The 16,807-nt window shown below is 55.6% G+C and overlaps 1 protein-coding gene across 1 annotated transcript in view; it reads right to left on the reverse strand.

Moving 5' to 3' along the window:
- SLC6A3 (solute carrier family 6 member 3) overlaps positions 1-2,987 on the reverse strand; it is a 40,240-nt gene extending 37,253 nt beyond the window's left edge. The window contains 4 exon segments of the mRNA XM_086675400.1: positions 329-356; positions 358-390; positions 392-657; positions 2,867-2,987. Of these exon segments, the coding sequence (XP_086531526.1) occupies positions 329-356; positions 358-390; positions 392-586 (256 nt within the window). The 5' untranslated portion in view covers positions 587-657; positions 2,867-2,987.
- Between the last annotated feature and the right edge of the window lie 13,820 nt (positions 2,988-16,807).

Raw genomic sequence — 16,807 nt, forward strand, 5'->3', positions numbered from 1 at the left:
GTGCCTGTTTTCGTTTTCTAGTCCAGAGGCAGCTGTGGGGGAAGGGCTGGCTGGCTTCGGGGGCAGGGGGAGGGACATGCGATCCGCCTCGGGACTTTCTCCGCTACTCCAAACTCAAGGGCCTCCCGCACCTTTGCGCAGACACTGGTCTAAGTCGGCCAAGGGTACCGCTCTGCGGGCAACCTGAGAATGTTCCCCGCAAGGTGACTCCTCGACTGCTCCAGCCACCGGCCCCGCCTCTGCCTCCGTGTTGGCGGGCTCCCCCTCGCCCCCAGGGACTCTGCGCCCCAGCTGCTCAGCGAGGCAGGGGGGGCTGGGCCGGACTCACCGCCGCCGTTTTTGTAGCACAGGTTAGGGGAACCGCCAGACGTTGGCCAGGTCCACGGCAAAAGCCGACCACCGACAGGAGGAAGTCGACCTTCTTGCTCCAGGTCTCTCGTTCTTGGGTCTCCACGGGGGTCTGCGTGGGGTTGATGAGGGTGGAGCTTGTGAACTGCACCCCATTCTGCTCCTTGACCAGGACAAGTTCCACGGCCTTGGGGCCCGTAGCCGTTGGGCTCCTTAGCTGGGGCACGCCGGAAGACATCGGCACCTCCGGGCGCTGGCTCTCACTGGTGCGCAGCCTGGGGACTCAGACTCGGTGCGTCCTCCTCCGGCCTTCAGCCAGCATAGGAAGTAAGCACACACAGGAAAGGCAGCGGCTCAGGACGCGCGGACCGCGGGGCGCCTCGCCGCAAGAGCAGACTCGGGCCAGAAACAAGCACATGCCAAGCACCCTGAGACGCCACGGCCGAGGTTGAGGACACTAGGAGAGGGGAAGTTCCTGTGGGGGGGCGGGACAGCCCGTGGAAAACCTCGGGACAGACACCTGCCACCTGCCTTGCTCCCCCCAACTGGCACCCTCTCTGTTCCTACCACCTGCCGCCTGCCTTGCTCCCCCCCCCCCACACCGGCACCCTCTCTGTTCTATCAAAGTTCAACACTGTGTCATCTCTAAGTCTGCTTTTTAAAAAGGTTTATATATTTATTAATTTTTTTTGAGAGAGAAAGAGACAGAGCGTGAGAGGGGGAGGGAGAGAGAGGGAGACACAGAATCTGAAACACACTCCAGGCTCCGAGCTGTCAGCACAGAGCCCGACGCGAGGCTTGAACCCACGAACCGTGAGATCACGACCTGAGCTGAAGTCAGATGCTCAACCGACTGAGCATCACCCAGGCGCCCGTGATTGTACTTTTAATAATAATGCAAAATGTCACCTCTGCCCACATCGTCAGGGACTCAGTTTACAATATTCACGTAGCACTCAAAAGTTAAGTCTTCGTAGCAGGTGCATATGTGTTCTTGACACACAGCAGTAAAGGTGAAGAACAAATTTTATACCCAGGGTCGCCCACGGTGATTCCGCTCCTCGTGGAATGCCCCCATGATGCCCTCCACCTGTGGCCGGGGACTCAGGCGCCCCCGCTGCAGGCGGGCAGACCACAGCACTGTCGTCACTTAGCTGGGGGCAGACGGGATCCCCTGGCCAGAAACTTTCCCAAGGAACTGCTTCCAAGATACTTTCCTAAAACTCCGCGCAGCATAATTAGAACAGAAGGATTACGCACAGACATAGCAGGTGGCCCCGACGGCTGCGACGGTGCCTTCAAACAGGACCCCTGGCTGTGGGGTCCATCAGGATTGTTTCCATTGCACATACATGCGTGTACACACAGACACGCACGCACACGCACATACACACATGCACACACAGGTACACACATATATACATGCACATACACGCATACACGCACACATACACATGCACACACATATACACACACATACACATACACGCACATACATATGCACACACAGATACACACATATATACGTGCACACATACACGCACACACGTGCACACACGCACGCGTGCACACACATGCACACACGTCCATGCGCATACACATGCACACACACATGCACACGCACACTTGCGCACACACATGCCCCGGTTGAAGCAGAATAACCGACATTGGCTCTAATGGGCGTCACTTTCCTCTGCGTTCAAACTGGAACAAGGACTCACCATACAAGTTACTTCCCCACCACTTGTGTGCGGCCCCTTCTTCTCCAGTGACAAACCCAGCCTTCCCGAGATGTCGGAAACCCGGGCCTGGCTTTGCAGGGACTGAGGACCAGTGGGACTGGCCCGTGGGTGCAGCAGGGAGGGCTGGAGTGTGCCCACGGCCCACAGCAAGCCCCACCCCCCCACTACAGGCACACCCCGGACTGCCTGCTAGAAGCCCGCGCTAGTATTTGGGGCGAGCAGACCCAAATCTTGAAGCCTCGGCCTCAGGGGCCAGGTTTGGGTACAGAAAGCAAGGCGTGGCCTCTCAGAAAGCTTCGCTCTGTGCCCAGAACGAGGCACCGCGCTGGCTGACGAACCCGTTCGCTCTTGTACTCCCTACCCTCAGCCCGGGCCCGGAGCCCCGCGTCTCCGCGCCCGCAACCCTTCTTTGCAATGCCACAGTCTTCCTGCCAAGACGAGGCGCTGGCCGAGAAAATCACCCGGATCGGTGATTGCTTCGCTCCCGCCGGCCTCGCCCGGTTCGGGCCTGTGCGCCCTCTTCCCTCCCCACCCCCCCACGCCCCGGCACTCCAGGGGCCACCGCGGCGCGATCGTCCCCGCGCCGCCTCCTCGCGGCACACCTGTCGGCACCGCCTCAAGGTCGCTGCATGCCCCCGACAGCCACTTTTGGAGACGCCGCGGTCTGCAGCCCGCGGGGCCCCCGACGGTGCCCGCCCCGGCTCCGCGCCTCCGGGCCAAGGGCTTCGGGGTCCGCGGGGGGCAGCGGCGCGCCCCGCGGATGCGCCCCGGCTTACCTGCCCGCCCCGGCCTCGTCGCCGCGCTGGGGTCCCGCCGCCGGGCGCCCGCGAAAGCTCCAGCGCCGGCTCGGGTCCCGCAGCGCCGGGCGGTCGCGGCCTCGGGGCTCTTATGGTGTCGCAGGCCCGCCCCGCCCCGCCCCGCCCCCCGCCCCCTCCCCGCCCCGGGTGGGCGGAGGACCAGACCCGGGCGCGCCCCCGTCCCCGCCCCCGCCCCCGGACCCGGCAGCCCGCGCAGCTCCTCTCCGCCGGGGACCTCGCGCATCCCGGGGCCTCGGACGCGTGGGAGCGGGGACACGTCCGGGCTCCGGGTGTCGCGGGCCCAAGACGGCGGCTGCCCGGAGGAACCGGTCTCGGTGTCCCCGCGTCGGCCCCCGGGGGAGCGGCGGGCGGGGAGGGAGCGGGGCGGCGGGCGCGCCGGGCGCAGCGCTGGGACTCGCGGGACGAGCTGGGCGCCCCGACTCGCCCCGTCCCTCTGCTGCGCGGACCCTGGTCCCCAACCGTCCGGCGGCACCGACTCCTCCCCCAGCAGCCTCCCTTCCCGCGGCCGGCGTCCCGGGCGTCTCCCGGCCGGGGCTCGCGCGGAGCGAGGTTCGGCCGGCGGCGCGGGGTCCCGGGTCCGGCGGGGGGGGGGCTGCTGTCCCGTCGGCGTCCCCGGCCCCGCGGGGCTGACCCCTGCACCTGCTAGAGCCGCCCGGGGCACTTCCTTGCCCCCTGGGACCCCGTGCCAGGGCCTCTGGGCCGCGAGGTACCTGGCGGTCGCCGGGGGCCTTCTGGAGCCCCGCGCATTCACTGGGACCGTAGGGCCGAACGGTGCGCCTCGGTGGCCGGTTTCTCCGGAGGGGCCTGGAGAGCCGCGGCGGCCGTTGCCCACCCCACTCTGGGACCCAACAGGCCCGGAATCTTTGTCGACGTGCCCGCGACGAGATTGTACACGTTCCAGGCCACCACCAGGGCGCAGGACCCCGAGGTGCGGGGAACGGTGTCAAGGTGAGTGGCCGCCTCCGCCTCCGGGGGACCCAGTCTCTGGCGTGACCTTCCTCCTGGGGAGCCTTCGGTTTCCCCACTGTGCGTTCGCCGCCGCGGGGCGTCCGCGCCAGTCAGGGCTGCGCCGTTCGCCTGGGCCCCCTGCGGTCGCTCAGCGGCGCTCTGTGCGAGGGGACCCAAGCATCCCTGTTCCTCAGAACCATGCCAGCCCTGCGCTCCAGCCCCAGCCCAGAGGCCGCCCTCACTGCCTTTCACCCCGCCTCCTGCTAACCCAGGACCCTTCCCTGGAGCCCCGGGAACTGCTCCCCCAGACCCAACCACAACCAGGCAGACTGGGGGCCTCAGGCTGCGTGGCCACAGGAATAGAAACACCACAGGATGGGAGGCTTATGAACCAAAGAAATTTATTTGTCCCCGTTGCGGAGGCTGTCAACTCAGGGTCAAGGCACTCAGTGGCGACCGGGGTCCTGGTCCCTGGCGGTCTCTGCATCTGCACCTGGAGGGAGCTCCCTGCACCCTCATGACCTAAGCACCCCCAGAGGGGTAGGATCTCAACACGCGACTGTGACAGAGACACAACTCAGTCCCCAGAACTCAGGGAGGTGACAGGGAGTTCAGAAGATGGGGCCAGACCACCCTGAACGCGTCACCCGGCCGTGGCCGTCGCTCAAGGGCTGCCTCTCCCCACACAGGCTCAACAACTCGGTTTCAGGGAAAGAAGTGGCCGAGTGACAGAGCTTTAATCAACAAGGACAAGGACAAGGACAGAAAGGTTTTCTTTCCAACGAGGGAAGCCAAGGCACACGGGGGGGGGGGGGGAGTTCAGACATACGGACACATGTCCACTTCTCTCAGTTCTGGAGTCCGCAAGCCTGAGGTCAGGGTGCCGGCCAGGTCTGCGTCCGGAGAGCCTCTCGGGCTTGCGCTCACGTGGTGGGCGGGCAGGGGTGCTGGGGGAGGAGAGACGAGTGGGGTGTGGAGGTGGATGGACAGAGTGCCCTTCCCGGCCTCTCCTCGAAAGGGCACTGATCCCATCGCGGGCCCCTCCCGCCTGACCTCGTCTACCCCCAGTCAGCCCCCCAGACCCCTCCGGCCAGTGCACAACCCTGGGGCCCCTGGGAGTTAAGGCTCCGGTTTTGGAGGCGCACAGACTGTCTGTGGGTAGCAGCTCCGGACTGAGGTGTTGATGTTATTCACACCGAGCTGCACCGTCCTAGGATTTCATTTCCTTTCTTGGAATTTTTTTGCTGTCCCTTGAATTAATTATTACCTGTTTTCTCATTCGTTCATTTTCCACGCTCCTGTCATTAATTCAACTCCAAACTCTCCCGCAAAAGTATAAATCACCTTTACATCTTTAGAGCCTTGGGAGGCAGTTGGGATTTAGAGCCTCCTGCCTCTGCCCGGTAGAACAGCTGGCCCTTCAGTCCTGGCACCCCGCCATCGTCCCGGCATTTCCCATGACCTTGACTCTGGGAACTTCGGACACGCTCTCCTTCACCACGCCCCCGTGTCCAGGACCCCACGCGCTCTGTCTTCTATTTTATCATCTTGACCTCACCACCGCCTGCTTCTCGGATCTCCTCTGCACCACAAAGGAGGAACCAGGAATGTCCTCGAGTCCCTGCCCCATACGGTTCTAGGTTAGAATTTGCCGGTAAGAGACAGTCATAAGTGACCAGACAGCCGGAAGCAAAGTGGAAGCCATTACCCCCCAGAGGCATGCCGCCAGCTCTGATGGCACCTGTTCAATTCTTAGCCACCCCCTCCCACCTTTTCAGAACCACCTGCTTTAGCTGCTCGTGAGGGCTCAGCTCCACCTTCAGGGCTGGTTTCCTAACTGCAGTAACTCAACTCACATCCTGGTCTATGCAGCCACCGATGCAGTGAGTGCCCCCCATCCCAACAGTTATGCGGAAAGACCGTAAGGCCAGTTTCCCCTCCCATGGCAGGGAGAGCAGTACGCCCCCCGTCTCAGCACTATGTCAACCCTCCAGCTCACCGTCACTTCCAGTCCACAGTTATCACCTGTCACCCACTCCACAGCGCACATTGGTCCACACCGCCAACGGCGTGCTGAATCAACCAGGTGAGCAAGAAATAGAAAATACCAAGATGCCTCAGTGAGACACAAGCATACTAAGGATCGGGAAAAAATAGAAACATAAATATTCCAAAGCTTGCCATCTTGGTGAAATTTCTATGGGTCCACAGTTTGGGACCGGGCAAGATACACATCCAAATAAAAGCTAGCTACATCTGGCGACCTACTTCTAAGGAAGAATCAGCATATGTGGTGAATGTCTTTGGGTTTTGGGGTTTCCAACTGGGAATGCGTCTCTGACCCATTTCCTGAGTTACCCCCAATGTGTTCAATTTCGAGGAGAGCCCAGAGCAGGAAGGGTTCCGTAAGGGTGTGATTATTCTCAGACTGTAGCATGTATTGAAATCCCCTAAATAAACTGTGTTTATGGTGCATTAAGCACAGATCTCTGGGGCTCACCCTCAGATTTAGATTCAGTAGGTCTAAGGTGGAACCTGAGAACTTTCATTTCTGAAATGACGAGTTCCCGGGTGGTACTCATGCTGTGGGTTCAGGACTCTCAGCAGAACCAATAGGGTGGGAGGGGTTTCTAGAAGATGGAGCCTCTGGTGTGGAGCGTCTGTAGGTGACCACAATGCAGACACGTAGTTTTGGAGAATAGCCAAATACTCTTCTCAAAATACGTATTCTCCTTCTGAATGGGTGTGTTTCTGAGTCATGCAGAAACTTATGGAACTCTAAGTTAGCACATAACCTCAACAGCCCATCATAAACCAACTCACAAACCCATAAAGTTTGGTATTGACAGCAACCTGCCATCATGAAATGGAAGCTATATCTACGGAATCACGCTCGAGTAGGTGCTGAAGACACATGAGGGTGCACGGACGAGGGCCCGCTCTTGTTGCACGAGTGTAGCCCCTACCTCTAGCTTCATGGCTGCCTGAGGAAGCACACGGGGATCCCATATGTTGTAGACTACACACTGACCCCACCAGGAGGTGGAGGGCTGCAGCATCGCAGGGACACTCAGAAGGCACCGGTGCAGGAAACGTTCCCAGTGGGCAGAGAAGCAAGCAGTGTGTCAGGCTGTTACTTAGCCAAGACGGAGGGATGGCCAGAGAGAGGTCTCAATCGACTCACGGGCATTGGCTAATTGTTTGTTGTATCGTAAGAGACTTCAAAGGAAATTAAGAAGGTGACAAAATCTTTATTGGCAGACTGCATAATTATGCAGAAAGTCTTAAGGAATCCTAAAATCAACTACTAGAATTAATAAGTGAATTTAGCAAGGTCGTGGGGTGTAACGTAAGTCAATTGTATTTCTATAGACCAGCAACAATCAACTGTAAAATACAATTTAAAATAATTTCACTTGCAGTACCACCCAAAACAAATGCCTCGGCCTAAAATATGTGCAGATCTCGTAAAAAACCTACCCTGTGTTAAAAACTAGAATACGTTGCTGAGAAACTACAAAGGCCTAAATCAGTGGACAGGTATACCATGTTCATGGTGGAAAGGCTCGCTATTAAGATGTCAGTTCTCAAATTAATGTACAGATTCAACTGGATACTAACCAGAATTCGATCTTGCTGTTTTTGAAGAAATGTACCAACAGATTCTAGAAAATATATGGAGATGGAAATGACAACTGCAACCAAAACAGTCTTAAAAAAGAAGAATGAAAATGGGGGACAGAGGAACCACCATTCATAATCCCACCATCCTAACAAAACCGATTTTACTGTTTCTGTCATTATTTTGCCACTTGTGTCCTCTTTTTAAAAACAGCGTTGTTGTTGGGGTGCTGGGTGGCTCTGTCGGTTGAGCGTATGACTTTGGTTCAGGTCATGATCTCGTGGTTTGTGAGTTCGAGCCCTGCATCGGGCTCTGTGCTGACAGCTCGGAGCCTGGAACCTGCTTCGGATTCTGTGTGTGTCTCTCTCTCTCTGCCCCTCCCCCACTCGTGCTCTGTCTCTCTGTCTCTTAAAAAATGAGTAAATGTTAAAAAAGAAACAGATTTGTTGACCTATACACAACAAACACATTTCAAGTGTAGTTTGATAGGTTATTTGTGTGGCTGTGGAAACATGAGCACAATCGGGATGATGATATGTTCGTCCTTCTCAAGCTCCCCCTTCCTTGGTGATCCATTTTGACCCCACCCCATCCCAGGCAACCTCTGATGCGGTAGCTCTAGATTATGTTCCCTAGAATCTTATATACTTGGAGCTATACAGTGAGCACTGTTTTTTAAGATGTTCTTTTCCACTCAGCATATTTGAGATGACTCTATGTCATGGTGTGAATCAGCAGTTAATTCCTTTTCTTGCTGAAATACTATATACTTCCAGCATTGCCCATGCACCCTCCACCTGTTGATGGGCGTTAGGATATTATAAATAAGACTACTATGTACATTTGTGTACAGGACTTTGTATGGACATATGCTTTCATTTCCCTTGGGTGAGCACTTAGTTGTGGAGCAGCTGAGTCGTCTGGTAGATGTGTGTCTGTTTTTAAAAACTGCCAGGTTGTTTTGCAAAGTGGTTATACCATTTTACTTTTCTGTGAACCACGTATAAGAGTTTCAGTTGGTCCGCATCCTTGCAACACCTAGTATGGTCAGTCTTTTTAACTTCAGCTGTCCTAATTGCTGTGTAATAGTATCTCCTGGTTTAAGTTGTCATGTCTCTAGCAACAGAGATGTTTCAGCAATCTCCCTGTGTGTGGCTGCCATCAAGTTCTCGTCCGTGTCTGTTCAAACATTTTGCACATTGGATTGTTTCATTATTCTCGAGTTTTAAGAGTTCTTTACATGCTTCAGCTATAAATCCTTTATCAGATAAGTAATTTGCAAATCCTTTACCCAGTCTTGGATTATGTTTTAATTCTCTTCATGGAGTTTGTCAAAAAACAAGACACTAATTTTGATGAAGCCTCATTTACTTTTTTTTTTCTTTTATGGATCTTGCTTTTAAGTGCTGTATTTGGGAAATATTCGCCTAACCCAAGATCACAAAACTTTTCACCAAGTTTTTCTTTGAAATGTTTGAAATTTCAGGTTGCACATTTAGGTAGATGACCCATTTTAATTGACATGGTCGAGATAAGGACAAAAGTTCGCTATTCTACAGGTGGGCAGCCCGTAGCTTCTGCTCCGTTTGTGGAAAAGACATCTTTTCTCCACTGACCTGCCTTTGCACCTTGGTTGAAAAATTCGTTGCCCTATATGTGGGTGTGGGGTTATTTCTCAGCTGTTTCCTTGACCTATTCCTCCATTTTGTTGTTGGTTCCACTCTTGCTATGGACGAATCGTGTCCCCCCGCCCCCAAAATGCCCTAACCCCAGGGTGACTGTATGGGAGATGGGGTCTTTATTTTTATTTTTATTTTTTTCAACGTTTTTTTTAAATTTATTTTTGGGACAGAGACAGAGCATGAACGGGGGAGGGGTAGAGAGAGAGGGAGACACAGAATCGGAAACAGGCTCCAGGCTCCGAGCCATCAGCCCAGAGCCCGACGCAGGGCTCGAACTCACGGACCGCGAGATCGTGACCTGGCGAAGTCGGACGCTTAACCGACTGTGCCACCCAGGAGCCCCGAGATGGGGTCTTTAGGAGGCAAAGTTAAATGCGGTCATCAGTCCAATTGGACTGTGGCCTTGTAACAAGGGATGACCTCTCTCCCCGCCCACCACGTGAAGACACAGCCAGACATCGGCCCTCTGTGATTAGGAAGAGAGTTCTCACCAGGAACTGAATTGCACAGACCTTGGTCTTGGACTTCCCGGCCTCTGTGCGAAAATAACTTGCTGTGGTTTGAGCCATGCAGTCTATGGTGTTTTTGTTATGGCGGCTGAGCTGACTAGTACAGCACTATCTTGGTCACTGTTGTGTTGTGATGCATTCTTACGTCAGGTAATAAAAGTCACACAACTTTGTCCTCTTTCAAAGCTGTTTTGACTATTCTGGGTCATTTTCATTTTTGTATGAATTTTAGAGTCAACATTCCAATTTCCATAAAAAAATCCTGCTGGGATTGCTTTCGGTGGAGGCTGTCACTCGTTCGTGACCTTTGTTCTTTTTAAATCTAAGCATTTGATGCCATAAAGTTCGTAAAGTTTGAAATATTTTTGTTTACATTCATTTCAAAATATTTCCTAATTTCCCTTTTGACTCCCTCTTGGAACCATTGTCATTTATAGATGTGCCAAATCAGTCTCCAAATATTTGAGGATTTTCTGTGTATATTTTATTCTTTTCTGGATGTATCTCTTGTATCGGTACCTAATTTACTTACTTTCTCATTGGAGAACACACTTGGATCCTTTTAAGTTTGTTGGGACTCATATTCTAGAGTACGGACGATCTTGGTAGGTGCTTCACACGCATTTGAAAAGGTATACTCTGTGTCACTGGGTGATAGGCAAACTCAAACAGGGCAAGCTGGTTTTACGGTTTCTGTCGTCTGTATCCTTGTGCACTTCTGCACACTCGTCCAATCCGGGTTGGGAGGCGGGTGCCGAGACCCCAGGTGGATTGTGTGGACCCGCCTGTTTCTCCTGCGGCTCTGCGTGTCCCGGTCCCACCGATCGTGAAGCTCTGTGTGGGTCACACACGTAGGACCGTTCCGTCCTCCTGGGGAGCTGAACCCTAATAACCTCTGCTCCGAAATGGACTTTGATGCTAGGACCATCACTCCTCCTTCTTTCCAGTAGCGTCGACATCTGTCCTTTGCCCTTTAACCCATTATTTCAAGGGTGTTTCTTTCAGGCATCATGTAGTTAGGTCTTGCTTTTCAGCCCAATTCTTAGTTTCTCCCGTCACTGGGGTGGAGCGGGTGTTGAGATCGTCTACGTTTGATGGGAATGTTGATATGGTTGGGTTCAAACCTACCATCTGCCATTTGTTTTCTATTTTTCCAAAGCATTCTCTGTTCCCTTTTCCCTCCTTTTCTGCCTTCTTTCGGGTCGAGTCGTTTTTTTAAAATTCAACTTCCCCTCTTGTTGGGATCATGAGCTACGTCTCTTTGTTGTGTTACTTCAGCGCCTGTCCCAGTCTTCCGTTGAGTGATGTGACCCCCTCCTCACACCGTGGGAGGACTTTGCAGGCACTTGCTTTCCCCTCCTGGTCGTTGTGATGTTGTGGTCAAACGTGTGGCCTCTGCACGCTGGGGACCCAAGCACGTGGAGTCGGGTTTCCTTCAGGCCGTTGATTATCTTTTAAAAAGATTTAAATAATGAAAAAAGAAGTGTAATTCCCATCTCTGGAGCTCATTCTCTGTCGATCCAGATTTCAAAACCGTATCATTGTCCTTCTGCTTTAAGGACTAACTTTAGTATTTCTTTTAGGTAGGGTCTGCCGGCGATGAATTCTTTCAGCTTTTTTAAGTCTAAAGACATCTCGGGGCGGTGGGTGGCTCAGGCGGTTGAGCGTCTGAATCTTGATCTTGGCTCAGGTCATGATCCCAGAGTCCTGGGATCCAGCCCCTCGAGTTGGGCTTGATTGAGATTCTCTCTCCCTCTGTCCACCTCCCACCACCCCCCCCCCAGCCCCCCTCACTCGTGTGCGCTCTCCTTCTCTCTCTCTCAAAAAACATTTATTTCTCTGTTTTCTGAGTAAAGAATCCTGGGTTGGTGGTCTTCTGTTTCCCCACCCTAAAGCCCTCGGCCCACTGTCTTTTAGCCATCATGATGTGCCTGGTAGTTTCTGTCATGGTTCCTGTGCTTAGAGCTCACCGAGCAAATGGGATCCATGGGTTTGCAGTTTGAATCGGATTTGGAAAGTTATTTCTTCAAATATTTTTCTTTGCCCTTTTCCTCTGGGGACCCAGCTTGAGCTCCTACTGCTCACTGATGCAAGGTTCAATTCTTTCTTTTTTCTCTATTTCGTTTTGAGCTGTTCGTATGGCTTTATCTTGAAGTTTACTTGCCGCGTCTTTTGCGACGTCAAATCCACCCTTAATCCCAAACGTGCATTCGCATCTCAAACACTGTCGTTCTCTTCTCTAGAATTTAGATTTGTGTCTTTCAGAAGATATTTTTAATTCTCCACTGAACACGTTACATGTTGGCTCCACGAGGTTTCTGAGCAGGTGATACGGTTGTGTAGCGAGACAAGCTGTCGGTGCCTGGTCCGCAAATCCGATCACCCGAGTCACTGCCAGGGCTGGTTCTGTTGACGAGAGATCTCTTTTCTGCTTTCTTGCATCCCGGTGATTTCCGACCGGATGGCAGGCGTTGTGAATTTTACCGTGTTGGGTGCTGCACAATTTTGCATTCCTGAGAGTATTCTGGCACTTCTACTGGGGCTACAGGTAAGTCACTTACAAACAGCCCGCTCATTCTTCCAGGTCGTGCTTTTAAGCTGTGTTCGGCCGGGTCGGCGCAGCGTTTGTCCAGGGCTGGTGCCTCCTCGGTGTCTCCTCCGTGACGGCTTGTTCCCGGAGGGAGGGTGACCCAAGGCGGTCTTGGTTCCTCCATAGCCACTAGGAGCAAAACTGTGGACGCGTTAACTTCTATTCACTTCAAAAGAATTAATCGGCCCGACCAGCCCTTGGCGGTATCACCCGGCAGGGACTGACCCCGCGTTCGGGGAGGAGCCCCGCTAGGCCCCCGGGAGACACCCGGTCTCCGGTGCGGTCAGGTGGGCCGGGCTGCAGCCGGCGGAGCCCGTGTTCTGCAGCCTCGGTCCCAGGAGGCACATACCAATACTTCCAAGTTTACGGAGATGCACCTTCTAGCCCAGCATCGCGTCTGTTTTGTCCGCGGCTTCACGCGCGCTTGAAAGAGCAATTCAGTCAATTTAGTAAATGGGGTTGTTCGAATTTCCTCCATAATTATGTCTCTTTCCCTGGTGGTTCTATTGATTACCGGGAGAGCTGTGTTAAAGCCTCCAACTAGATTTGCTGATTTCTTGATCTCTCCTTTTAATTCGGCCAGTGTTCGCTAAGTATATTTCAAGCCGCGTCAGTTAGGTTCATATACCTTTGGGGCTATTGTGTCTTCCGCCTGAACGGGGCCCTCGATGGTCATGAAGGTGACCCTTCACCTCCACACTCACTGGGACCACAGTCTGACCACACAGACTTGCTTACGGTTATGTTTGCACGCTACGTGCACCTCCCATTTAAACATTGTCAATATACCTTTAAATAGCAATGGTTAGGTTTTTAAAAAATTTGGTCTGGCAACTTATTTAGGAGTTTTTTAGTCTATATTTGATATAATTATTGGTATGGTTGGATCGAAATTTACCGTTTGCTATCTGATTTCTGTTTGTATTGTCTGTCCTTTGTTCCCTTTTCTCACTTTCCTGCTTAGTTTGGATAAAGTATTATTTAAAAATATATTTTACTTCTGCTATTGGCTTCTTAGTTCTACATTTTTGTTTCTTTGGGGGCTTAGGATACACATCGATCCTATTCTACTTTCAAATCCTCGCAATCCTCGTGCACACGGTCTCCACATGTATAATTCTTGTGCACAGGGCCTCCACATGCACAATCTCGTGCACAGTCCTCATGCACGGGGTTTCCATGTGCACAGTCCTTGTGCACAAGGTCTCCACGCACACAGTCCTTGTGCACAGGGTCTCCACATGCATAATCCTCATGCACAGGGCCTTCACATGCACAATCTCGTGCACAGTCCTCATGCACAGGGCCTCCACGTGCAAGTCCTCATTCACACAGTCTTCACGTGCATAATCCTCGTGCACACGGTCTCCACACGCATAATCCTCGTGCACAGGGCCTTCACACGCACAATCTCGTGCACAGTCCTCATGCACAGGGTCTCCCCGTGCACAGTCCTTATGCACAAGGTCTCCACACGCACAGCCTTGTGCACAGGGTCTCCACATGCATAATCCTCGTGCACACAGTCTCCACATGTATAATCCTCGTGCACAGGGCCTCCACGTGCACAGTCCTTGCGCACAGGGTCTCCACATGCACAGTCCTCGTGCACAGGGCCTCCACGTGCACAGTCCTCGCGCACAGGGCCTTCACGTGCACAGTCTCGTGCAGAGGGCCTCCACGTGCACAGTCCTCGTGCACAGGGTCTCCACGTGCACAGTCCTCGTGCACAGGGCCTCCACGTGCACAGTCTCGTGCACAGGGCCTCCACGTGCACAGTCCTCGTGCACACGGTCTCCATGTGCAGGCCGTGGAGGTTTCCTTTCTCTGGCTGCTCAGACAATGGTCTCTCTGTAAGTGGCCTTTGTTTGTTTCTTACAGTGCGGCTTGCTGTATGTTAGGGTTACTCTGCTTGTGGCCTCTTGTATTTCTTGGGTGCCTGAGTATACAGATTTGCAAAACTCCTGGCTGTTATCTTGTCAAGTAATTTTTTTGCTCTGACATTCCGTTCCAGGACTCCATCACAAGTGACAGAACACTGAATGTTTCCTTCTGTTTTTGGCCCGTGTGTCCCCGGGACCGCACACTGCTATTTCCTCGAGAACACTTTCCCCAAAGGGTCTGGTCTCTGGAACTCGGTCCAGGGCAGGACACACGGGGTGGACGGCGGCTGCCTCTTCTCCCAGCCAACGCAGCGTGTGGACACCTGCACAGGGCAGCCCTGGAAGGGGACTGAGACGAAGCAGAGTTGGTCAACCGGGAGCCCCCCCCCCCCCCCCCGGGGCCGATGTGGTCACACTGGTTCCCCCTTGACAGAAGCAGGTCCCGGACGTGGCCCCCGAGGTGCTGCCGCTCCCTGGAGTGCGGCCGATCACCCTGGATCCTCCTTCACCGAGGGAGGCCGTGTCCTCATTTTAATACGCTCCTTCCAGGGATGCGTTTGTCTCTCTGCCCTGGGCACCTCTGCCAGCACCGTCTGCACACTTAACCGGGGACTTCCTTCGGCACGGCGTGTCGTGTGCGACACTAGGGGCGGGGCTTTGCCAAAGGAAGCCCGGGCGTGCGTGCGCTTGCACCCCTGCTCTTGCCGAGCTCCCCCCGCCCGGAAGCAGCTGGCCTTGCTGGACGAAGGAGCCCCGAGGCACCAGGCCCCGGCCCGGGGCGGCACCCGTGATGTGGGTGTGTCCCGAGAGCTGTTTCCTAGCAGGAGACACTCCTGTGACCCAGGCAGGGCGGCGGCTCTTCTGACACCTGGTAGTAACGGGGGGGGGGGGGGGGGGGGGGGGGGGGGAGGGGGCTGGTGTGGTTTTGTCTCATGGCGGGTGCCTCCTCCGGACAGGCCCCCCCCCCCCCAAGCCGATTCCAGCGGCGTGTGGTTCTCTGGCCAGGGAAGCGGGAGCAGCGCTGATGTGTTTCCTGCGCAGACTCCCCGCCCCTCCCTGTGCCGTCCGCCCGGCGGACCGGCTCGCCACCCAGACACCAACGGGTCTGCAAGTGGCCTGTCCCCCGGGGCGAGGGGGGGACCTGCCGGACGCCCTCGTTCCCGGGAGGCCGGTCACGCACTTCCGCTTCTCTTCGGGGCTTTGGGGTCATGGTTCCTAAGGATGGAGCGCCTCCATTTGGGGACACAGCTGACCCCCCCCCCTCCCCCGCACTGAGCTCAGCGGCCCGCAGGACGGGGAGGGCGGAGCCCCGTGGCCCTCCGGGCACTTTCATCACTAAGATCGTGGCTCATAAAGGCTCCAGATACCTCGGGACGGAGATGCTCCGCTAGGTAAGGACACTCACCTTCCGGGCACGGCGGGAGCCAAGGCCACGTGCGTGCGGGTGGGAAACCCCGTAAGCGGCCACGCGGACGCCTTCCTGGCCCGGTGTGTGCGCGTGCACGGCGTGTGCTTGTGCGACGGAGCCGTTCACTCACTCCCCCCACTCCGCGGACTCCCCGTGCTGTGGGTGGAAACGTGAACGGCGGTGGACATGAGCTCTGTGTTCTGTTAAGCAACATTCGGGGGGGGGTGTGTGACCGCATCCGCGTTCACGCTGCCCAGGACTGGACGCGAAGGTCCGCGGGCGGGTTAGTCCCGGGGAGAAGGTAACGCGTCTGTTTGGAGCGGTGGCTCAGGGGCAGCACCCCGGACGGGAGGCGCGTGCGGGAGCGGACAGGGGACCGACGGGCAGCGCCCGTTGAGCGTTCAGAGCGCCGCTCCACCAGCCGAGGCCAGGGGTCTGGCGCTCTCCCACCGGCGGCTCCGGGGGTGCGCAGCAGGGGCCTGGCCGGGGCTGCGGAGACGCCTCTTCTGCCCCCGGTCCCTGATGGAGACTTCCCGAGGGTGCGCGTCCCCGTCAAGCCCGTGCCCGGAGGGGACGTGGATGTGCCCAGTGCCCAGAGGCCGCGGCAGGCACACCCCGTTGTCACCGCCACGGTTCCCACAGCCCATGGCGGCTGCTGCTTCTTCCCGCCACACCCGGAAGCCCCCGGCTTCGAATGTGACTTGAACCCTTTGAGAGGCAACACCCAGTTATGACAAGAAACAGGGCAAAGCAGTAAAAACCGTTTCACGGGTGAGTGCCACCTCGGGGCGCACCCTCCCAGCCCACCCCGCGGGCCCGGCTTCTCTGGCGCGTCACACCGAGCAGGGCCGTGGCGCATTCCCCCGTCCTTGGAGGGAGCGGCCACTTAACCGTCTTGTTGCGGTTACTTCTGGGGACTGTCGTGACCTGGCCGTTTCTCTTCTTCCACTTCTGAGCCCTTTACGGCCTTGAGAAGAGGCCCGAGCGCCGGACCCTTCTTTGTGGCTGCGCCACGCGGAGCGTTTGCGAAATCCCAGGAACCGACCCACCAGGCAGGCGGGCGGCCGCACACGTTTGGGTTCCCCGGGGTGTCAGCCGCTGCCCCCGGCCGGCAGGAGCGCGTTTGCGACAGAATTTCAATTCCGGGGCTCTCCAAACATGCCCCAGAAACCCCATCGTGACGGGTTCTCGGTCGTGGCCCAAGAACCGTCTGCGGTCGCGTTTCCAATAAAGAACGACACGTGACAAGGCGCATCC

The sequence above is a fragment of the Puma concolor genome, chromosome A1, assembly GCF_028749965.1.
Source record: "Puma concolor isolate L17-30 chromosome A1, mPumCon1.1.hap2, whole genome shotgun sequence".
Classification (NCBI taxonomy): Eukaryota; Metazoa; Chordata; class Mammalia; order Carnivora; family Felidae; genus Puma; species Puma concolor.